Source organism: Neolamprologus brichardi, chromosome 18 (assembly GCF_056152115.1).
Source record: "Neolamprologus brichardi isolate AB-2024 chromosome 18, ASM5615211v1, whole genome shotgun sequence".
Classification (NCBI taxonomy): domain Eukaryota; kingdom Metazoa; phylum Chordata; class Actinopteri; order Cichliformes; family Cichlidae; genus Neolamprologus; species Neolamprologus brichardi.
The window spans coordinates 3493464-3517500 of NC_142121.1; the positions used below are offsets into that span (position 1 = coordinate 3493464).

General features: G+C 41.9%; 2 protein-coding genes across 2 annotated transcripts in view; one reads left to right on the plus strand and one right to left on the minus strand.

The window, feature by feature from the left end:
• The first annotated feature begins 3780 nt into the window (after window positions 1–3780).
• LOC102794666 (uncharacterized) lies at window positions 3781–8159 on the plus strand. The gene is made up of 5 exons (XM_087831769.1): window positions 3781–3818; window positions 4953–5397; window positions 5582–5662; window positions 6096–6176; window positions 6549–8159. Exons 1-5 carry the CDS (start codon window positions 3795–3797, stop codon window positions 7475–7477), a joined length of 1560 nt encoding a protein of 519 aa, XP_087687895.1. The 5' UTR covers window positions 3781–3794; the 3' UTR covers window positions 7478–8159.
• A 3632-nt stretch (window positions 8160–11791) lies between these two features.
• saga (S-antigen; retina and pineal gland (arrestin) a) overlaps window positions 11792–24037 on the minus strand; it is a 12433-nt gene continuing 187 nt past the window's right edge. The window contains exons 2-16 of the mRNA XM_087831731.1: window positions 21509–21591; window positions 19587–19647; window positions 19152–19196; window positions 18762–18961; window positions 18142–18201; window positions 17990–18057; window positions 17754–17889; window positions 17478–17562; window positions 17300–17372; window positions 16714–16851; window positions 16563–16640; window positions 16367–16381; window positions 16150–16202; window positions 15603–15612; window positions 11792–12663 (exon numbers count right to left, since the gene is read on the minus strand). Coding sequence (XP_087687857.1) covers window positions 12537–12663; window positions 15603–15612; window positions 16150–16202; window positions 16367–16381; window positions 16563–16640; window positions 16714–16851; window positions 17300–17372; window positions 17478–17562; window positions 17754–17889; window positions 17990–18057; window positions 18142–18201; window positions 18762–18961; window positions 19152–19196; window positions 19587–19647; window positions 21509–21556 — 1197 coding nt within the window. The 5' untranslated portion in view covers window positions 21557–21591 and the 3' untranslated portion in view covers window positions 11792–12536. The remainder of the gene's footprint in view (window positions 12664–15602; window positions 15613–16149; window positions 16203–16366; window positions 16382–16562; window positions 16641–16713; window positions 16852–17299; window positions 17373–17477; window positions 17563–17753; window positions 17890–17989; window positions 18058–18141; window positions 18202–18761; window positions 18962–19151; window positions 19197–19586; window positions 19648–21508; window positions 21592–24037) is intronic.

Consider the following 24037-nt stretch of genomic DNA (forward strand, 5'->3'; position numbering starts at 1 on the left):
ATCTGCAGATTATACAGTACAAATAAAATGTTCACGTTTCTCCAACGTTGTCTTCCCAACAGTTTCACTGGATGGCCAGGAAGCGTTCGTCAGTGACGTAAAAGACGGATTTAATGCGACTTGACCATCAAACAGCAGTCGCTTTCTGAAACATCGGATATGTATCGGCTTTAGCACCACATACTGTGAGGTTTGCCTCACGTTTGTGGCCATCCTCAACACATTTACATACAGCTATTTTGTTTCAGTGTAATATTAGTTTATTTTCAATGTAATTTTTAATTTTTAAAAACATTTTATTGATCTTTAATATTTTTTAACATAGAATATTGTTAAGAAAAACCCGGACAAGAAGGCATGAGTCCTGTTTTACACAAATATTGGCTTAGTTAGCAGGAAAAGCAGGACTTTAGCAGACCGAACAGAAAGAGTATAAAGAGAGTGGCATCACATAACTAATAATCCTCTGATTGGAAAGATATTAAAATCCAAATAGAAGGAGGAGAACAGTTTCTGACAAGAAAGCATCAGGAAGAAAAGCTTTTTTGTCTCTGAAAGAGGACGGAGCACTGACTGACATTTACCTCCTGGAGATCCAGTGTCCAGCACTTTATTCTGGTCATAGAAGAGTCTCATCCCTAAATGTTTCCAAGCAGAGCCGGCACTTAACAGGAATCAGCTGATTGTAATGATTTGAGCCAAAGCCAAAAGGTTTTAGGGGCTCATGTTTCCCCCAGGAAACAGTTCACATCATTTATAGATAAATTCACTCAAGTATTTGACACTGTTTTAATTAAACCACAAGAATGAACATATATCAGGACAGAGTACGTGAAAGAGAAGCTTTAAGATTTTGGTATTAGATGACTTTGTGAGCACCTTTCTGAACCCTCAGCCTTGACATTAGTTTGTGTTCATTTTTGTTTTCTCAAAGCCAGAAATGACCATAACTGGATGAGAGACTCCATGAAAGAAGCTTTCGCATGACTTACTAAAAACATGACATGTCTGAGTTAAAACAGCTTTTGTGTTTGTTTTTCGGAGGAGAAATCCATAAAAGCTTCCGAAGTAAAGAGCCGGTCTCGTTGTCAGCTGCCGGAAACACCCAGAGAGCGAGCGGTTACAGGCGTGAACCGAGGCCAGCCTCCACGGTGTCTCTGAGCACCGCCTGCTGTGGAAACCAGGACACTTATTAAGGTTAACCATTCATCTCCACGTCCTCCTTTGTGCCTCAGCCTCATTCCCTCAGCTTGGTTTACTCGAGTGTCCTCAGCTGTTTTTATTTCTCCTGAATAAAAGCTGCCCTCGGGACATAAAGGAGCCATCTCTGGTTCCACAGAGTTTAGTGATGAAGTGATTTTGAAAGTGATGTGGGTGTGGCCTTCCTGCGCTGGTGAGACCTGGCTGCTGCATTGTATATCTTTACTTTATGACAGTGGTTCTTAACCTTTTTGGAGGTGCTGAACCCCACCAGTTTCATATTCACTGAACCCCTCTTCTACGGAGCCCCACAAGGGACATGGGAGAAAAAAAATTAAGACGGACTTTTGCGAGATCTCGCAAAACAAACTCGGGATCTCGCAAAAGTTTTAGCCGCATTCTTCGGAGGCCACCAGCTCGAAGCCGACCGGGAGGTCGAGGCACGATGTGCCAGGAGAGCGGTGTTCCTCCCGGCTGTAGTAGGTCTCGACCTCCCGTTAGCTTCAAGCTAGTGGGTGTCAGATCTCCGAAAACGTCAGAGCACTTTTGCAAATATGTGATGTCTTGTAAACCGAGCAGATATCTGACGTTTACACAACTACATTCACGCCTCAAAATATCTTAAAAGTGTATTTTGTGACCCAGAAAGAAAAATATTACAACTAAGTAGCTGCCGCCATTGTTGGAATTCAACTTTTGCGAGATCTTGCAAAAGTTTTGCGAGATCCCGAGTTAGTTTTGCGAGATCTCGCGATGGGTGCGATTGAAAAATAGGTGCGATCGCACCCAGGTTAAGAACCACTGCCCTGGAGGTTTACCTACCCCCAGTAAAACCAGTACAGAACTGCCAACCAGAAGCTGCAGTTCCTATAGTGGCCACTTGAGGCTGGCTCCAAAGTGACTCAGTCCCAGTAAACTCGCATGTTAAAAAGCTCCAGTTCAGAGCAGAAATAAACATGTTTACAGGCTACAGGCTACTAAAGATGGCTTTGGTCTCTATAGCTAATTTTACCCATCTAGGCGAGTTTTAGCGAACTCGACTAATCCAGCTCTGCTGAGCTGTAATGTTTGGGTGCTTTGAGGTGGATACACCAGGCCTGGAGGTAACACTGTGCTAAATATACAAAATTCTAGTATTTTATTTATACATTACTTCAAAATAACTAGTTCCAGGGACGCAGCGCCCCATTTGACAGCTATATTGCCCTCTTGAAAAAAAAACAAATCAAATAAAAGTTTGGTTTTACTAAAAATAAATAAAAAGCCACATGTTTTAAGGGTTCTCCACCAACAGGAAATCAAATTAGACCTGTTGTCTTCCACATGTCTAAGTGGTCAAAGTACTCAACCTCGAATTGCCCTGATGGACGTGTCTGAGTGTTAATAGCATCGAATAAAAAGCATTTTACTGAGAAAGGTTTGATTCAAGTAAAAGTTCAGACTCAATACTTAATAAATACCTGCAGCTTAAACTTTATGTTCACTGGGTCATCTTGAAATTAGGCCAGTTTTAAATTTCAGCTACAGGTTGTTTTTCTTCCCAGGCGTATAATTCGTTTTTTTAATATTGTGTATCGAGACAGTCTCATGAGATGTTTCATAGAATAAAATCATTGTTGTGCAGTAAAATGTGCTAATAAAAAGTAGGCTGCCCTTTGTGAAGCCTGGCTGCCTCCTCAGTGTTAGATTACTGCATTGTTGAACATCATGCTGAATAAATTATTACAGCTTCATCATTATGTGGCGACTGTGGTACTTGTTTGTACTTAATCTTTTGAACCTAATGATAAAATAGAGGTTAGTCAGAAATAATAGATACATAATTCATTTGTGCCACACAGCGTTTGGTTTACAATCACAGACAAAGTTCTTTTGTAAAGAGGTGGCAAAAACTAGACGATGGGTGTTCTGAGAAATCAGAAAAATGAGAAAACCTTTGTGGATCTAATAGAAAATTATATAAAATCCAAAGGAACAACAATGGCCAGACCTCCCTGAACCTGCAGGTGCGTGCCTGCCCAGCAACATTGAAGCATGAACGACTAATCTAGTCAATAATCTAATAAAGGTAAAGAGTGGATCAAACCACTGCCAGGTGGTCACAGGAAAACGATAAAGCACCTGCTGTTGCATCAATATGACAACACAAGTTTGCTCCTGACTTGTTCCTCACTCATTCAAACATGAGTTGCACATCAACGGTTTGATTCTAAGAAAACTAAACGGACTCATTTCCTTTAGTCTTTCATGTTGTTTAGTTTTTTATGTAACTACTGGTGTGATTGCTTCAGCGAGAGGTGTGGAAAGGAAATATTAAATTAAATGTGTTTTTTAAAGGATGAGAGAAAATGGAGGGTGGAGAAAGATGGCACGATAAACAGAATCATCTCTTCTTTCTGTATCATGTCGCAGGCAGAACGCCCAGTTCTTCCTCACAATAGACACCCCTGCTGCAGCCGCCCTCCTCCCCGTGTTTCCAGCCTTTGTCTGCAGGTGAGACTGAACCTGAAAGCTGTTTTGTTTTGGCCGAGGCTTATAAATGCATCAAAGCCTCTTCCAGCTAGCTCATCTTCCCAAATCTGCTTCTCCAGAAGATGCAGCACAGCTCGGATGTGGCGGTGAGTCTCTCCAAAGCATCTCAGAGGATTTTATTTTCAAGTCTGAGAGAAATTTAGGTTATTTTTTTAAATGTATGCATCAAAAAAAGACTAAAACTGTTTCAAAATTCAACTGCATGTTTCATCCAGACTGAAAACTTTTTATACAATGTGACAGTAAAAATTGTGTTTTTAAAACATTTTAATGTTTTTAGTTGTTGGACTTGAATGATTATTTAAAATTGATTTTATGAAACAGACCAGGATGTGAGGGCATCGTGTTGAGTGTCCACAGTTTTTTGTTAGCGTTTGTCACATAGGACACTTATTTAGTAAATGGTTTTATATCTGTGCGGTGCGCCACAGGGGCCAGCTCTGGGATCAATTTCATGCTCTCCTCGTCTCCACTCGGGGTGTAAATGTCACAGACACAGCGTCTCTGAGCTTTTCTGTGCTGATGACACATGCATGTACCTAAACACTCCAACACTGGAATGTTGACTTCTCCTAATAGCTGCCTTTTTACAACAGCATCATTTTATTTAGTTGATCTAAAAACAGAAATCATCAGTTGTGAAACTGTTAGTCATCAGCTGGTTCTCTTCATTATCAAGTCTTTTGCAAAGAGTTTTCCATTTCTTGAATATTTATTTCTTGCATTTTGAACAGTGCAGCTCAAATCTAATGCAGTCGTGTTTAAATAGTTTCAGAAGCAAATCTTATTTAATATTTTTTTGAAAACAAGACTGTTTTGTGCACTTTTATCTCATCGGGTCTGAATTACTTTAACAGCCTGTTTACTACTGAACACAGTACAGAGCTCGACAGATGTGATCACATCAGTCCTGTTTTAGCATCTTTACACTCTCAGGATGTTTGACAACACATTTTACATTTCTGACCTCTAAATACCAAATGCATCACACACACGTGGATTTCTTTGTGCAGAGGTCTTTTGCATGTTCCAGGGCAGAGTTGCCCATGTATCACCTTTGCTGTATCATGTAACTATCATCAATAATCATTTCAACAAGTATCTTATGTAAGCTGGGGAGTCAAAAAAGAAAAGACATTTGACAAATGTTACAGACATTCAGATGGAGTTGAGTTAACTTCTTTCCTCCGGGGCTCGTCTTCATCTTCTTCCTTCTCCAGATGCTGACGAGGTTGCTCGGACTGCTTGTCTTGTCCTGCCTTTGCTCAGCCATGTGGGTGCAAAACATCACCAGAAGTGAAGAGGAAGGCTCCACATATGATCCCAACACCTACTGGTCTGAATCAGTTGACAACCAGCTTAATAAGACTCTTGAGAAGGGAATCCCATCGTTGTCACCCGAGGCACGCAGAGGGCCTCTTATGATGCCTCCAACAGGATTCCCATTTCCACCCTTTGGCAACAACTCTGAAGGTCCCAACATGCCCAGGACGTGGGGGGGCAGTACCCCACCTTTTCCACCCATGCCTGACACAACAATCTGTGACATGCTGCTAAATGCACCGGTACCCCCGCCCGCCGACCAGATTCCATTTTTTTGCATCTGTAAATACTGCAAAGGAACCGTAGGACCCAAAGGAGACCGCGGAGACCGAGGTCTTCCAGGTAACCTGATTAACAACGATTAAAATGTAAAACTTGAAAATCATTAATGTCTGAACAAATGTCAAGGATTTAAAGTTTGAAGCAAGGCAGACAGCAAGGTTTGGAGGATGATTCCTCTTTAGTGATTTAATTCAAATTCAAATCTGATTATATTGGAAGTAACCTGTCTTTAACTTTTGATCAGGTCCTCCCGGGAGCGCTGGAAGAAGAGGATTGACGGGGTTTCCAGGTCCCAGAGGGTTTACAGGCTCTCAGGGGATAAAAGGTGAGTTACACACCAGAGGGGTGTGTGAAGAAGCACATTTACAATCGTCAGGGTCTTTAACATAAAAGTGTTTTTTTTACTTTCCACACTGAACTAATCAAACCGAGTTGCAACACAAAGCAACGCTGAAATTAAGGGGGGAAGAAAATGAGACACTGACTTCCTGTGAATTGAATTTATGCTTCTTCTCCTCACGTACTTTTCTATTGATACTGAATGAAATCCACCTTAAAACACCACGAACTGAATCTCATTTTGTTTCTTTTTTGTTACTCTAACCTGTAACTTTGTTACTCTAACCTGTAACTTTGTTACTCTAACCTGTTGTCATCTTTAAATGTATCTTTCAAAAAAGCTAATAAGCTTAAATTCAGAATTGTTGGTTTTTCACCTCCCCACCATTTTTTGTTTCCTCTGTCTTCTCTGTTTACAGGCCAGAAGGGAGAAATGGGGGAAAAGGGAATGCAAGGTGCAACAGGTTTCACTGGCACAAAGGGAGATCGAGGATTTAAAGGTGGGTCTAGATGGCATTATGGAGGTCATCCTATTTAAAGCGTGATTGGTAATACATGGATATTATTAAAGCAGGAAATAATACCTGTTAGTGCTTTGTGTGAATGTAATTTTATGATGGTTTAATGATTTAACATTAGTACAGGGTGGGTAAGGTTTGGGTTCAGGCATGATTTGAGTGGAAGATTGTAATTCCAAAGTGTATCCTGGAACGATCCAGATGGATTCTGGGCAAACTGGCCAGCTTCATCAGTCTACATACAGAAGATGGAGAGAAATGTGGGGATTCTGAGTAAATACTGTTGGAAATTGTTCAGAAAGATAAAGTGTTAAACTTGATCGTATTCATGATGTATGCTGTGGCTGTTTCCAGGGGACAAAGGGGACCAAGGATCAATGGGACCCCCTGGTGCATCGGGCCCTCAGGGGGAATCTGGTATATGCCCTGCCACCTGCGAGAGTGTGCCAGGTGCACCTGGTACCCAAGGACCACCTGGACCAGCTGGAGCCCGTGGCCTGCCAGGAGTGCACGGTTCTGATGGACCCAAGGGCATAAAAGGTGATAGGGGTGACATGGGTTTGCCTGGAAACCCTGGCAGCGATGGTGAGAAGGGTGATCGAGGTGAGCAGGGGGTGTGCAAGTGCACAAATGGAACAAATGGTGCTGATGGCAAACCAGGGCAAAAGGGAGACAAAGGGGACAAGGGTAATACTGGTTCCCAGGGTATACAGGGCACCATGGGGTTAAAAGGCAACCAGGGTGATATGGGTCTCATGGGGCCACCTGGGCCCTGCTCTCCAGCCATCCAGTCAGCATTCTCCGCCTGTATCAACGAGTCATTTCCAACTCACAATTTTCCCATTCCTTTCCCACACATGCTTACCAACCAGCAACACCACTTTAACCGAAACGGCATCTACACAGCCCCCGTCAACGGCACCTACGTCTTCTCCTTTCACCTGTCAGTTGCTGTGAAACCACTTAAAGTCGGCCTGTTCCGCAATTACTACCCTGTAGCTAAAGTAACAGAAGGAACCGTCCCAGCCACCACAAGCCAGACGGTGGTCCTCCACCTCGACATGGGAGACGAGGTTTGGCTGCAGGTGAAGGACCCCACCACCAATGGCATGTACACTGATAATGAAAGCACTAGCACGTTCTCTGGGTATCTGCTGCACCCCGACACCTGCGAATTTCCTATGGGCAGAAACTTCCCACCACAGTCACCACCATCGCCACATCCTGAACAGTACTCCTGGGATGGTCCCAACCCTACCACCCCTCCACCAAATTCACCGTAACACCCCTCCACCAAATTCACCGTAACACCCCTCCACCAAATTAGTTTCTTTTCAGTTGCACAGTTGTAGATGAGGCACAACAAGCATCCAATCAACTTCTCAGTGATTTTATAACTGCACGTTTTAAAGGAGGGGTATTCTAGCAATGAAGCAATGACAATTGTTAAAATAGGTTTTTCTACCAGAGTTATGCTGAATACAAGTTCTACTGTAGGACCATTGTACCACACTGTAGTTAGTACTCAATTAAAAGAAATCAGGTTTTATTTCTTGGGTTAAATCTGATTCTGTTTGGTTGTTGAAGCTGGTATCACATAAAAGGAAAGGCCAGCAAACAAACCCAAACAATAAAGACACAAAATCCTTCTTGAAGTATTTGTTCAACTCTTAGCATGTTAGCATATTCAGGCAATTATTGTCAAACGTTGTCTAAATGAAATTCCAACTGTTCCTGGGACAATAAAAACAAGTCAAATGAAATAAAAAAGCGTTACAATGTTGCAGAATACTAATTTAAAAATGTTTTCACCTGGAAGTCACATGTCTAACAAACATTCTCTTCACTGCAAACATCTCTCGTCTCTTATGTCACACTTAGATGAGACAAAAATAAACTCCCCCTAAAATCAAGTCCTGTTTTACTGGTAATGCTAGTGGCTTCAAGTACTGGTTCCAACTAAAATATTTTGATTTGTGCTTACTGGCTTTGACGAACCGCTCAGTTATCTGTCCTCTTGCAACAGTTTAAAGACAGGATGTATTCCCTGTGACACATTGGAGGCCTGTCCAGGAAGTATCCTGCGTCACACCCAGTGACTGCTGGGATCAGCTGACACAGAATTGGAAAAATACCCTTCTTTTAAATGTGGCTATGATTCAACACTCATATGAAAATGCATCTCGGCTTGTATGCCAGCATCTGATCATGCACTAATCAACTGTTAGAGCGCCCTTTTATCAGAAAGCTCATTTAGCAGCAGAGGTTTTAATATTGTTGATAGAAAATGTAAATACGTGAATCAGCTGCAGGTGATGGAATAACGTCACCACAGGTCTGTTGAGACGGAGGTTTAAAACGTTTACAGTGAAGGAGCGGGAACACGGCTGTGACGCAAACGAGACGTTGAGGCTGAAGACATGGCAACGAGACATGTGCCGGCAAATTCTCCACAAAATCAGTGAAATTCTCTTCAGGTTCATCGAGTAAAAGAATCATAATCTCCACAGAGCTCCACAGTACACATAAATATTTTAAAAGATATAAAGAGTGAGAACAAGTGCCATTATTTTCTTAATGTTTTCTTAATTTTGAAGAAAATCTAATTTTGAATGTAGGATAACTGATTAAAGGCTTTTCTCGCTATTTTTAAGGTTTTATTTTTTTATTATATGATTTAAAACAAAGCGAATATATGGTTGTACAATGAAGCTACCATCAGGTGATGTTGGACGTGTGTTTGGATCCAGACAGTAAACAGAGGGTGTTGCACGTGTAACAGGTTGAAGCATCGTTCACCTTCTCTGAGGTGTTTTCAGCGACCACACCGTGTCGCCTGTTTGTGCTTCGGGTTGTTGCGATCTGTGCATCGTGGGTTTTGTTTGAAATTAAAAACTTTCACCTAAACTTTGTGTTTGAGTTATTTGAAGCTCATTCTTGCCAATGAATCTCGTGTGCAGAGCAAAACCAGACATTGAGCCCGGCTGCTCTAAACTTTAACACACTGCAGTTTATTCTGATTCAGCACTGACTGCAAATTCATCTGCTAATAAAAAATGATAATTTTTCACTTAAGGTGATTGTTAAATATGGATTGTTAAAAAAAGAATACAACATTTTGTTTAGCTGTGCATTTCATGACACTCACACTCACCTCACACAATAACAAATGTTTTGTTTTGAATGCTGTTGAGTCCAGTGCACAACGTGAGCTGATGAAGAGTCTGAGCTGGAAGGAAATCACTGATAATATTTTAATGTTAATTTGGAGCCTGTGTAACTGCATCAGCCTGGGTGTGAAACGTCCACGTTGAGTTTTATTGTGTAATAATTAATGCTGCACTAGTTCAATTTGATGACCAGGATTTGTTGTTAGAACATGAATCTGCAAAGACACGTCTTCAGCAGGAATCGAGGGGCTTGGAGAACGACACAATAAACAAAGAGTCTCTTTCTCCAAGGCTTTAAAAACAATAGACTATGTGCACATTAGCATATGCTACTTCCGGTGCGGAAACTCCTGTGGGGAGCTTTGTTTCCGGTGTCCTATTTGCGCCCTGTTTACGGTCCTAAACAACTTAAGCAAGTGAATGAATGAAGCGGCGATTTACATTTCTATAGATGTCTCGGGCATTTACCCAATATATCTGTAAATGATGTTCATCGACTTGATATTTTTCCCCGCGCCTCAGAGCAAAAGAGAAAAGGGATTCAAATGTTATATTTCTCAGCTGTCCCTTGTTTATCGCGGGTGTTATGTTCTAAAAATAACCAGCGATAGGTGAAATCAAGTAGCCAATTTTATTTTTTGACGGTGCGAAACGTTTCGTGGACACTTCAGAGTCACACTGCTAGCAGCGAGGTGAAAAGTGAACCGCGTTATAGCGAGGGACCGCTGTAATTTTGAAGGTAAGTCACAACATACCCTTCATAAATACTAATGTATAGAAACCGTTACCAGCAATCATTCATTTTTTGTGTGGCTTTTTTCACAGTTTGTTAACATGCTGTGTAGGTGTGTACTTGACTAGCTGATATCAACATAACGGGGAAACATCTGGTTTGACTATTCTTCACCTGTAGTTTGAATGCTGAACATTTGCCTGTTTAAATCATAAGACCAGTCACTATACAGAGATGTGCTTCTGAATGTGGACGATGTGTCTTCTGCTGCAGTTCTGCTTGTGTTGAGTGATGTAAACAACTGATCGATCTAAACTCTTTAAACGTCAAATTTGATCATTAGATTTTTATGACACAACAGTGGTGAGTGTTCCCACCTTCTGCTCTTTGTAACTTAACGCGATCTTTCCGTTTTCCAGTTTTGGACATGATTGTGGAGTATATCTTTGCAGTAGCGATTGACCGCAAAGTAAAGCTACCGGAAATGCACAACCCCACATCCAGTCTCAAACCAGGAAGTTAGCATTTTCTCATGCACAGGGTCAATTCATATTAAACTGAATCTTCACATCAGGGCTGGTTTTTAAATCCAGATTGAAAACACATTTTTATTCACTGGCTTTTGACTCAGTGGTTGACTGACTTGTATTTACTTATATTTTATTGTTTTTGCTATGTTTATTATTTTATCGTATTTATTATTCTTATGGTATCTATTATGTTTCTATTGTTCAGCACTTTGGTCAGCCTTGTGTGTTTTTAAAGCGCTATATAGACGATGATGATGATGAAACTGCAGAATAAAAATATTAAAGCACTTTTTTAAAGAAGGCCACATTAGTCACACATAAGAATCAGGAAGTAAAAGTCCAAAAGCTGAATAATTGAGCTAAATTAATATGAAGGTAAATACACATTGATTAAATACACTAACAAATAAACAGGTTTAATATTTATTGTACAGTTGTGAGAAGGACCGAGACTGAATCCATATTTTCCACATCCTTCATCTATTTAATACGGAGCCCCGCAGGGGACATAGGAGAAAAAAAAATTAAGACGGACTTTTGCGAGATCTCGCAAAAGTTTTAGCCGCATTCTTCGGAGGCCGCCAGCTTGAAGCCGACCGGGAGGTCGAGGCACGATGTGCCAGGAGAGCGGTGTTCCTCCCGGCTGTAGTAGGTCTCGACCTCCCGTTAGCTTTGAGCTAGTGGGTGTCAGATCTCCGAAAACGTCAGAGCACTTTTGCAAATATGTGATGTCTTGTAAACCGAGCAGATATCTGACGTTTACACAACTACATTCACGCCTCAAAATATCTTAAAAGTGTATTTTGTGACCCAGAAAGAGTAATATTACGACTAAGTAGCTGCCGCCATTGTTGGAATTCAACTTTTGCGAGATCCCGCAAAGGTTTTGCAAGATCCCGAGTTAGTTTTGCGAGATCTCGCAAAAGTCCGTCTTAATTTTTTTTCTCCCATGTCCCCTGCGGGGCTTCGTAATTTAACATTTCATTCAATTTAGTTTTATTATTTATCGCACCAAATCACAACAACAGCTGCCTCACGGCACTTTATATTGTAAGATAAAGACTCAGTAACACAACAGGCGTCCAGCTGGATCCAGTCGTCGACTCTGGCCCCGCCCACATTTCAGTCATTCAGAACTTGAAAATGAGCAAAGAAGCAAAGAAATGAATAAATTCACTTTATTGTCAGATTTAAAAGTGTCACACAAACATTTGAGGGCCAGATTGAATTGATCCTTCTACATCAGTGTCTCTACAGTAAATCTGAACTCATCAAAGTCAGAAACACCTTTATAATCAGTTTCTGCCTCATTGAAACAGAAACTGTCTTTTTTCAAAACACACATAAATGACTGAACATGAAGAGTGGAGCCAAAAAACAAAAGCACTACACAACAAACCTTTTTTTACTTTTAATATAAGGATCATTTCTGTGGTTCTGCATGTTAACAGGATGCTAGCTTCAAATTATTTGTCACCAAGTCTTTATTCTGTCCTCAGATCTGATGTTAACATCTGAAGTCCACTGGTGTCTTAAAACTCTGACTATTGGTTTAGACGTTTATTGATTTCTGAATCTGGCTGAAACCTCGTGTTTACAAGCAGATACAAAGGTAATAACTCTGTGATTCTGCACCACTGCAGGTTTGTGCAGCATTTATCTCGCTTTAGGTCACAGTTTTATTTTTTCAGCTATGCCCTGATGAACAAAAGATAACACGTTTGTTTCCTCGGGAGCTGAAGGAGACCGAGCATAAACAGAGCTGGATGGATGAAAACATCCTGCAGGGATGTAAAATACACCTGAAGGTTAAACATGCACAACCACAGGTCTGCTCCTTTAAATCTTTTTCTAGCACAAACTCAAACTCCCAGCATTCTTTGTTTCACCCTCTTTCGCTCTCTCTCCTCTATTTCTCTTTGGGCGCCATGTCGTCACCACCCGAAACGTTGCCTTCCTCGTCGTCATCATCGCCGATGATCCCCTTCAGGTAGGAGCGCTTGAATTCCTCGAACACAAGCTCCTCCTCCTGCTCACTGCAGACAGCAGCAGCGATTCAGAGAAAGTTAGTGTTTAATCAGCCCCACAGTTATCACATGCAGGGACACAGAGCAGGATGGAAAGCTGGGAAACGAGACAGCACAAACTACAGACTACGTTCACGCTGCAGGTCCTGATGCTCAATTTTTGTCTGGTTTATTACACTACAAATAAAATGTGACAGCAAACGCACTCTAGTGTGAACGGTTCACGGCCCTCAGAGCGGCCCGCATGCGCAAAAGAAGACGTCATACTCAGTGCGCTCTGTTCACAGAGGTAAAAATAGCGGCTACAGAGTTAGTAGGTGTTGTTGCAGCAGTCTGTCAATTTCTGCACAGTCGTAACTGACAAAATTTTGACAGATTCATTAGAGAAAGAAGGACACAGGAAAACAGAGAGCCTGTGCTTTAACAATGGCCTTGTTTGGAGCAGTGGCTGCTGCCCCCATGCAGAGGTTTATATGGACACGGAGTCGGAACCAGCAAACACGCCGCCATGCTTTCTCGTTTGTCTTCTCCGGCGCTGATAATTAGCGTCTGTCTCGTGTCAGTGACGTAAAAGACGGATCTAATGCGACGTCTCATCAAACAGTCGCTTTCTAAAACATCAGATATGTATCGGATTCAGCACCACATACGAAAGTGACCCAGATCGGATTTGAAAATATCGGATTTGTGCCGTTCACACTGTCACACCATGATGGGATATGGGTCGCAAAAAAATCGGATTTGATGCGCCTGCAGTGTGAACGTAGCCTAAGACTTCAGCTGAGCTTCCACAGAGCAACACTTTGATGTATTTCACGTTTCTTCTTTGTCACGTTTGGCCTTGTGTTAACCGATGGAGCCCAGGTCCACCTCACAATCGCTATATGTCAGGTTTGAGGTGTCGTCTGACCCACAAACAGCCCACACAACATCTGCTCGTGCTGCAGCTGAACTGACGCAGCCCAGATGTGTCTGACCTCCGACCACATCAGCACGACTCTTAGTAAACCTTTACTGTCTTTACCATCTAGTCACATATACTAGACTGTGTGAAGGAGATTTTCTCCCACTTTACGCTGTGACCCATTCATCCACAATAATGAAACATGCTGAGATTCATCCTGAAAAGGAGAAAGATGTTTTTAGCAGTATTTTTCCTGATTCTTCATCTCTTCAGCACTGAGGGAATCAGAAGAGTTAGAAATTACTTCAGGAAAAAAGTTAAAAAGCTTGGAGAACTTGAACGTTGTTACGGCCCTAGCAGGGCCTCCTCCTGAAGGTGCCTGTGTGGGCGTGTCCCACCACCTCTTCAGCTTGAGGTGCCACCTTTCCCTTTTACACAGCTGACTCATAATCAGTAATTAAAAGTATTTAAGCCCAGGGAAAGGTGAGCTCTGGGCCAGAGTGCCATTAGTGTGGTTGCAGCTAGTGAGCTGCTCTCTTTTTGACTTACTTTTTATTTTATTGACCACCGCTTGAGTTGTGTTTGTTTCCTTAAATGGTGATAGCGGCTTGTCCGTCTCTTTTAGTTGAGCTACTTTAATAAAACTATTTAATTTAACCCTTTTGCCTCCTTGACTCCTTTTCCTGACCCGGACACTTTTTGTTACTTCCCCCTCACCGCCTAGACCCCTCAGGGGAACGTAACAAGTGGGGGCTCGTCCGGGATCTGAAAAGGGAGTTTGAAATTAGTGGTGTTTGGGGTTTTTTGGCTTTTGTGTGACGGATGTGTTGCTTTTTGAGAAGAGTAGAAATGCACCTTCCCAGTTAAGTTAGGTGAGTGTCCAGCTGAGCTTTTTAAGTTCTTCCTTTGGGCACTCTTTTATTATTTTGCCTTTCTTATTTTTGGAGTAATCCTGGATGGGGATTGGTTCCCCCATCCAGGATTGGGGGTAGGATTGGGGGTAGGCGTGATTGGCAGTTTCGGTAGGTACAACTTTCTAACTTTCGTCATGTTTTCAGTTTTAAACTTGCCCACATTTTATCACTATCACTTTTTACATTAACAGTAAAACAAAATACTTTTTAGTGTTTGTTTGGCGTTTTTTGTCCGTCTCCAACCAAATACTGTAAAAAGTATTAGATTACTGCCATCCTGACAGAGCTTTAAGGTGGTATTTTCAGTTTCTTCACATGTTCTGCTATGAATAAACCAGAAAACGTGTCAGGGAGGCCACACAGAGCTTCCAACCAGCTGTGTTAGCTTTTTGTTTCCAAGCGTGATGTTACGTCTGACACTGAAGCCCCGGTGTCGTTGTGTCGAGGCCCGTATCGTGCTTCAGAACATCACGAGGCCCCGTTTGTCTTAAATGACGTGACTGCCTCATTATGTGATGTTTAGTTAGTTGTCTTCGACTAGGAGTCCTCATTATTTTCCATTTTTGTTTCTAATCTGATGAACTTTTTCTTAGCTGGACTTTTCTTCGGTTTTAATCTGCTCTGTAACTCTGGTAATCTGATCGACTGATGTGAAGGAAAAGATGGAAATAAAAAGACTGGATTGACCTCTCAGCAATTTCTCACACTGTGCAGGAAAGAGGACACAAAGACACCGAACACTGAAGAACAAACAAAGGGAAGCTGATACTGCTGATGAGGACAGGAGCTGGCAGAGAGGAAGCCCTTAAAAATGCTGATGAAGAGATAAAGATCCTGAAACTCGATCCTGTCCCTGGATAAAAGGAACAAAAGCAACATCGGGCACAATAAACACGACGATGTTCAGCTAATCTGCTGCCTCTGACTCGATCATGTTCACTGCTTCAGTCTCTTCCAACCAACACAGCGCATGATCACTAGAACAATTCATTCTTGCAGTAAGTACTCATGCAAGTGTTTCCAGCAGAGCTATCGACGTGTTGTGGATTACGCACCAGTGCTGTGTCAACGGAAAATATGTTTCAAAGTTACACAAGACCAGATAAACAGAAATTATTTTGCATATTTACCTCTCCTTCACTGATGGCAGCAAAAAGAAAAAACAAACAAAGAAGTTTGAACAAAATGAACACAGTTTTGTTTTCTCTGAGCGTCTCTGCTAAATTTCAGATTTCAGATCTTCTCTGGCCCAACCAAACCTTAAATTTAAACCCTTTGTTATCTGATAGCCACCTTAGTCAAATCTTTAATGTTGACATTAAAGACTTGACTATTTGATCTGTTTTCACTTAAAATCGGTTTACTATGAAAATAAACTGCAGTTCTTTTAAGACCCAACAGAGGGCGATAACTCCCACTTTGAGAACCACTGAGGATTCAGGAAATCTTTTCCTTTCATGCTGAGTTACTCACTCTGGAAAATTTTACATTTCTTTAACTGTTTTTTTTTTGCAACTTAATTTCTTTTAACACATATATAAAACTGTATATAAGCACATGTGTTACACTGATATAATATTGTCTATCTAATAATCTGGTTTGACTTTTGAAGTAAAGAACCTGCAGTGGTACAGATGTGCACAGCTGCTGTAAACATGAGGACATTTGCAGTTTTACCTGCATCTGGTTTGGCGTGCATCAGTTTGAAGGGAACTTCCAGACCGACCTCGCTGCAGAGAGAAACCACAACAAACATTTCTGTCTCATCATTTAATGTCTGATTCATCCTGCAGCAGTTTGCTGAGTGTCTTCAGCTCACGTTGAGCAATACTGCTGATCCTAGGAACTGAACATCGTAGTAACTATGAGTGAAAACAAGGACACATGGACTCACCTCGACCCCATCATCCTGTGAGCGTGTTGGAGACAAAGATCAGAACAAGTAGAAACACGTTTACATGCAGTGACAACAAGGACAGGACGTTTGAACACGAGTACATTCAGTTTCAGTGCTTTTCACTCCTCTACGCACATCAGGATACTAAAAGAAATGAAGCCACATTTCAAACACACGAAGAGGAGAGACTGACCCTCCAACGATGAGCTTCACCATGACTCTGTACGAGACCATGATCCCCAGAACCTCCTTCAGCACGCCGTCTTTGACACTGAAACAGAAGAAACGGTTGAAAGCTTCTTTTCTAACGGAGCATCAACGTTTGGAGCTGACTGACTGCTCACATGCTCGAGGAGGCCAGGTTGGTGTCTTCATGCTTCAGTTTGCCATCCAGAGCGATGCCCCTCCTCTCCCTGTTGTTGGCCAGCAGAGGCAGCATCGTGTAGACTTTCTGCAGCGTCGCTCCAGGAGACACCGAGTCCCTGACAAGAAAGAACAGATGAGCTTTAAAGGAAACACACAAAATAATCAAAAAGTTAAAATATCAGCAAATTTTAATGTTACATTTGTTACAAAATTCTGAGAAGTCCTGTTAGTTTACTTTAAAAGATCAGAACTAGAAGGTACGATGAACCTGAAGGTGTCTAACAATATGATGAAAAGCACAATAAACAATTTGATCCTTGTTACTTCTCATCGATTGTGATTAAAAGTGGATTGAAATAGTTCAGATCAAACAACTGAAGGAAGCGTCTGTATTTTCTGTCTTTGTTCAAATTTATAGATCCTAAAAAGGATAAAAGGATAAAATAATATTTCGATATCTAATGATTAACCTGCTCGTGTGGAAGTCAGTTTTTCTTTTTGGGAGAAAAAGATAAACTGCACGATACAGGTAAGATGATGAGTTCAGTGTGTCCTGACTTTTACCCAGAATCCTCGATATCCACGCATTTGGCATAGCTGTCATTGGAGTACAAAACCACGTTGGCAATCTGGTCAACTGGGAAAGACGAGACACAAAAAGACATGATGTTTAAGACATCAACTCTTATGTGTTTAACATGAACCTCTGAGAAATAAATGAGCTCTTAAGTGTCGCGTTTACCGGAGAGGATGATGTTCTTGATGTTCTTGCTGGAGTTGTTTGTGACGCTAACGGTAACTTTGATGGGCTCACCGTGATAGTAAACCTGAAACAGGACACAGGGTCGGAGGACGTGAACATGTGTCAGGATTATTCCCTGAAACTGATCAAAAACTAGTTGAAAAGGGAGAAAAAGTCACAGAAACCAACAATGAAAACCTGCCAAACCCTTCATGATAAAAACACGCCAAAGCTATGAAGTATCTGATCAACTGAAGCTTCAGACTTTGGCCCCACCTCTTTGTCCAAACTGGCCTTGACATGCAGCGGTTTGTCCGACATGACGAAGTCCCTGGTGGTCTCGACAGAGGGCGCCATCCCCTCGCCCTCCGGAGCGTACTGCACCTTCCTGAGCATCAGCTTCACTGTGCTCCTGTTGTACCAAAGAGGACAAAATCATCCACATTAGACTAATTTCGTTCACTTCCAGCTGTGTTCCCGGCTCCCGTCCGATCAGACCCGCTGACACTCACCGTTTGCGTACTTTGGCGTCCTGACTCTCAGCGCTGAATGCCTTAATCTCAAACTCCACAGCACATTGCTGCAGAAGAGGAGAGACGAGAATGCTTCACCAGCCTGTGAGGCGTTCATGTCATCGCTGCTGACTCATGAGTTTGAATCTTACCTTTCCGACATCGCTGGGTGCTGGCTGGAGGGCCACTGAGCACGGCAGGTTATCGGGGAACTGCAAAGAAGAAAAACAAACGTCATCCACTGAATGTAGACAGTTCTCAGATCAAATAAAGTGAAATAAAACTCCTTCACAAACAGCTGGTTCTACAAAAGTTACGACTGTATGGAGACTGAGACAGAAGCATTCATTTCCTCTTATGTGCCAGCATGTTAGCGTCTGTCTGTGATCCATGAACCAGTCACTTGTCCTTAACGGTTACAGTGATGATGTCACCACACTGGGCCTTTAGACCAGCTCAGGTAGCAGAACGTCGAGCCGTCTCAGTTATTCTTATTCTTTCTGCCACAAAATCTCACCACACACCTGAGATTTGACAAAAACATGAATTTAACCCAACATGCATGCACCTGAATGTCTATATGATTTTCTCCTAAAGCTGTAGTTCCTGTCCGTGTTGCACTGTGTGCTTAAAAGGATTTTTTTTGTCTTCATCTCATCCATCTCTGAGTTTTCCCTGCTTACTTCAGCAGATTTAAACTCAGGACTTTGGCTGTTTTCAGTTTATTTCTATTTGAAGTTTCTGCCTGTCTGCAGTGCCGCTGAAGCGTCACCTCAAAGAAGAACGGGTATGAGTTGTTTCCCAGCTTGCGCAGGAGCTTGGCCTGGACTCTGGTGTGGATACCCTTCTCGCGGTCCTGCAGGGGCGGGTACACCTGCCGGGTGGCCAGGTACAACTCCCTGCGGAAGGCGATTCCCATCACATCCATGTCATCTCTGCCGTAGCGGAAGGTGCACGACAGCGTGACAAACACTAGAGGGCAGAAGAGAGTTCAAAAATCTCCTTTATATTTCTATGACTGGAATCTCTTTGAATCCAAGGAAATCAGGAAACTGTAGCTAATAATGAATCTAAATGTAGCTCTTTTAATCCAGTGTGGCTGTGGCCACATATATGCAAAAGAAACTGTCCAATAAAATGAGCTCTGGTATTTTGTACAGACCTTTCCTCCCCTGCAGGGCCTCCGGGTCAACGAGGATGACGCCATCTAGTGGTAATAAAAACAGTAAAGTGGTAAAAATGAGATTTTCAATAAAACAAATTTACACTTTCATGTAAAAGGATGATCAAAATATTCAAACAGCAACGTAAAGACATAAATAGATGCAATAAAGTTTCAATCCATATGCTAATATAGCTGGACATTATAAATACCATTTATGGTAATTTGTGCTGGTTATTTACTGTGATTATTAGTTTGATTTACCAGAAGTCCAGCTGTCATGTTTCTATTCTCAACTTTGAGTTCAGTAAATTACACAGAAAATTCAACTGAACAAAAAAACCCAAACAAGCCAAAGGCTCTGCACCATCAGTGCTGCCGCGCTACATCACGGGCAATGTTGAGGTTTTTCCCCCATTTAAACAACAGACTCACCCAGTGGTTCCACAGAATCAACACGGTCCACAAAGTCTCTTTTACCCATGTAGACTCCAACCTGAAGGAGGAAAGAAAGACTTGAAACACCACATCCAGGAGGCATCACCCGCTGATGCTAAACACACGTTTGTCTGCTCCAATTTCCTTAATGACCGAGGTCTACAATGACCGTGATCTGAGTCCAGACACCTGCAGCTCAGGTGGGACATAGCTCAACTAATAAATCCGAGTCGGCGTCACAACAGGTCTGATATCTGATCCTCCTGAAGAACAAACGAATGCAGAAAGTACATGTGGGCTGGTTGGAGGGACTCCCTCACACTCGAAAGAAGTTAGAGGTGAGTTCAGAGGAAACAGTCAAGAAACTTTCAGCTGATAATTCTGAAGTGAATTCAGCCTTTCAGCAGAAACTGTGTGATGAGACTGACCAGCTGATGACATATTCATTGTTTATGTTGTTTTTTATTTAGAATAATTGAACAATAATATTGTTTTAAAAAATGAAAATAATGAAAAAAATTTAGAAAAAAATGTTTACATTAAAAACTCGATAATATTCAGACTGATGTGAAACAGACAAACTGCAAACGCTAAAGCGATGGAAAGCGATTTTGGTAAAGATGAAATTAACATATAATGAATAATTCTTTGTTATTATTTATTCAGATTCATATCTTTTCTAATAATTCATAAAAGACAAAGCGCTCTCCAGCAGTGTCACCTGAGCGTTAGCATTTAGCATTAGCATTTCCGACAGGCATGTTTTTGTTATATTGGTGTTCCCAGCCTGTGGGAGAAGGCCTCATGTCATAGCTCAGCACAGACTGTACTGAGGTCAGACATGTGCTCGATAAACAGAGCGCTCAGCAGCAGAGCGAAGCTGCAATAAAGCCATCATAAATCAGCTCACGTTGTCGTGTCGACCTTCAGAGGATCAGTGAGCTGAGCTGCTTCACAGAATTAAAGTTACTTTCATTGAAGTGCTGGAGAGAGAGAAGGGCGTCGGAAATGATGTCTTCTATACACAGAAGCAGCAGCATTAGGAGTTATATTTACACTCCAACCACAGCCTGTTTCTTCACTGGGACGTCCTCGTTGTGCTGGTCAGTGTAGTGTGATTACACAGGATATTACTGCTGGTGGTAGGATGCCACTGTGGCAGTTAGATTTAGGCCTGTGCCACAATTTAACCATGAAGACATGACTGCATAGAAATGACATCACTTGTCTTTTGTTGCTGATGATTGGTTCCAGGCTTCAGCCAATAAAAAGAATTCTTTGCTCGCTGCTTCCATCGCTCACCTCAAAGCTGAGACTTGTTACTGTTTATACATTTGAAGTTTCGTTTTAACTGTTTGCTTTGTTAGATTTAAGAATCTCAGCTATTAGGGTTGGGCTTATTGCAACATCGTGGTTTGGATTAATGTCCTGATGAGCCTAACACTGACAATACGACACATTCAGACAGGTTTAAGGCTCAGAGAACCTTTGATGATAGATCTCACAGAGAGGCAACAAGGCAACCTTTAAATGATTCAGGTTCACCTCCACCTGTTTTCCAAATTAAAAATCTCTTAACAGAAACTCTATAATGGCAAAAAGAAGCGTATGAGACGATTCTGGCTTCTGTAAATGTGTCTCTTTGTCATGTGGCTAAAACAAAAACAAAAGTGTAGATGTACAGAGTTGAAAAGAAAAGGACGACAAAGAAGCAAAAGAAGAAGAAAACAAGAAGTCTTGAAAATGAAGCTTTTCATTGATAAATATCAGAGAATGCAGTTTAGCTGTATGACAACATTTCAGCTGACAGTCATGAATAAACATGACTGTCAGCTCCTTTCAGTCTGGAAAATCCTTTCAGGAAAACACTCACGGTTCTAATTTTACTGAGAAAACTCAACCAGGATTTGTCAACTCACCGACTTGTCCTTGCAAACCTTCTTGAAAATCACATTTTTGGGGCTCATCTTGGTTCAGACTGAAGGAGGCTGGTCCGCGGTGCCTGACAGAAAGAAAGGAATAACTTGGCTGACAAAGCGTGTGACATCACAGCAACGTCTAAAAACTGAAAATGTTTGAAAATAAATTCCATATTTTCACCTCCATTCTGTCTAATTCTTGATTTACTCAACAAAATAACAAAATGTCAAGTTGATGGTGAACTAAAAATCTGTAAAACCTTTTCTTGCCAACCTAATATTGTCTTTGTCCTCCACGTGTGGGCTACAAACACACCTCAGTTATATCTTTCACTAAAAAAAAGCCAGTTTCCATAAAAATCGCCAGTGAGAAACATTTTCACTAATTGAAAATAGAAGTAGTAAGTAGTTCCTGTGACACTGCTAGAAACGTGTTTTGCTGATGATTCAAAGTAACCAGGAGAGAGATTTGGACACCAAAGATGAAGAAAACGGGAAGTTAATCAGGGAGAAATATGAGTCAGTTTGTCACAATGTACATGTGGACTGTAAGTTCATTTAGGTACATATTTATTCTTTTACAAGCCCTGCGATAGACACCAGGATGTACCCCACCTATCACCCTGAACTGAAAGCAGAAGAGGATGGATGGATGGATGGATGGATGGATGGATGGATGGATGGATGGACCGACGGACGGACGGACGGATGGATGGACGGACGGGTGGATGGACGGACGGATGGACGGACGGATGGACGGACGGATGGACGGATGGACTGATGGATGGATGGATGGATGGATGGATGGATGGATGGATTGATGGACGGATGGATGGACGGATGGATGGATGGACGGACAGACGGATGGATGGATGGATGGACGGACGGACGGACGGACGGACGGATGGATGGATGGACGGATGTTCGGATGGATGGACGGATGGATTGATGGACGGATGGATGGACGGATGGATGGATGGATGGACGGATGGATTGATGGACTGATGGATGGATGGATGGATGGATGGATTGATGGACGGATGGACGGATGGACGAACGGATGGATGGATGGACGGACGGATGGACGGATGGATGGATGGATGGACGGACGGACGGACGGACGGACGGATGGATGGATGGATGGACGGATGGATGGACGGACGGACGGATGGACGGATGGACGGACGGACGGACGGACGGACGGACGGATGGACGGATGGATGGATGGACGGATGGACGGACGGATGGATGGACGGATGGATTGATGGATCGACGGACGGACGGACGGACGGACGGATGGATGGACGGACGGATGGACGGATGGATGGATGGACGGACGGACAGATGGACGGATGGACGGATGGACGGACGGACAGATGGACGGATGGATGGATGGATGGACGGACGGACGGACGGACGGATGGATGGATGGATGGATGGATGGATGGATGGACAGACGGATGGATGGATGGATGGATGGATGGATGGACGGACGGACGGACAGATGGATGGATGGACGGATGGATGGATGGATGAATTATATGTACAAAAAGACACATTTTCACTAACGATGTGTTATTTATCTATTTCTTTGTTTGTTTGTCCATTCACAAGGATAAACGATTTCTCCTTGCTGATTTAATTACCCTGAGATAACCGAGAGGTTTGATCAGACTTAACTCAGTTAATCCCGTTAAAACCTTCTCAGATGTCTGTGACCTCGTCTCAGTGAAAGCTACTCCTGCTAACATCTTCAAAATCGGTCCAGGGCGACGTGAGGAAGTCTGCATCCAGGAAGAAACTTCGTACTTCCAATAATAACAACAACTGAATAAAGAGCACGTGTCAGTGCTACTCATTTGTATTCCAAAATCTGACTGAAATAAGATGATTTTTTAATGCAAAATAATTTCTCATGACATCAAAACTAATCAGCAAAAAAAAAAAACATCCACAATTTGAGAAATCTGTAGTTTCTTAAGCTCAGTCATAAATGTGTCTGAAGTCCCAGAAATCATTCTTTGCTTAGAAATGAAACATGTCACATGTGTAGCCCAGTTAGTTTTATTTAGTTTTAGTTTTATTTATCCCACAATATGAAGAATAAACATTTACTTTTTAAACTCAGGGACAAACTTTTTTTAATTTGAGTCCTGAAAATCAAGTCTTAAATTAAGTGACAAAAAAACAAGTGACAAACTTCACCCAAATAATCAGATAAAGTGAGTTTTAATTATGTATTTTATTTATTTTCTTAGCTTGAACATGAAACCTTTGATCCTGAACTTTGAAGATAATTGTGTCTATTTTAGTTTGAAACTGAATAATAAAACAGAGGAAGAAGATCTTTTTTTGTTTTAAGATAAGATAGATAAGATACCTTTATTAGTCCCACAAGGGGAAATTTTGAGGATATTAAATAAAGTGTCACTTTTTGCTGTTTTGGTTTGGTCTTTAAAGTTTCTCACAGCAGAGCTCTCTCTGCCTCTCTCTCTCTGTCTTTGTTGGAATCACAAGCTTTTGCTCCTT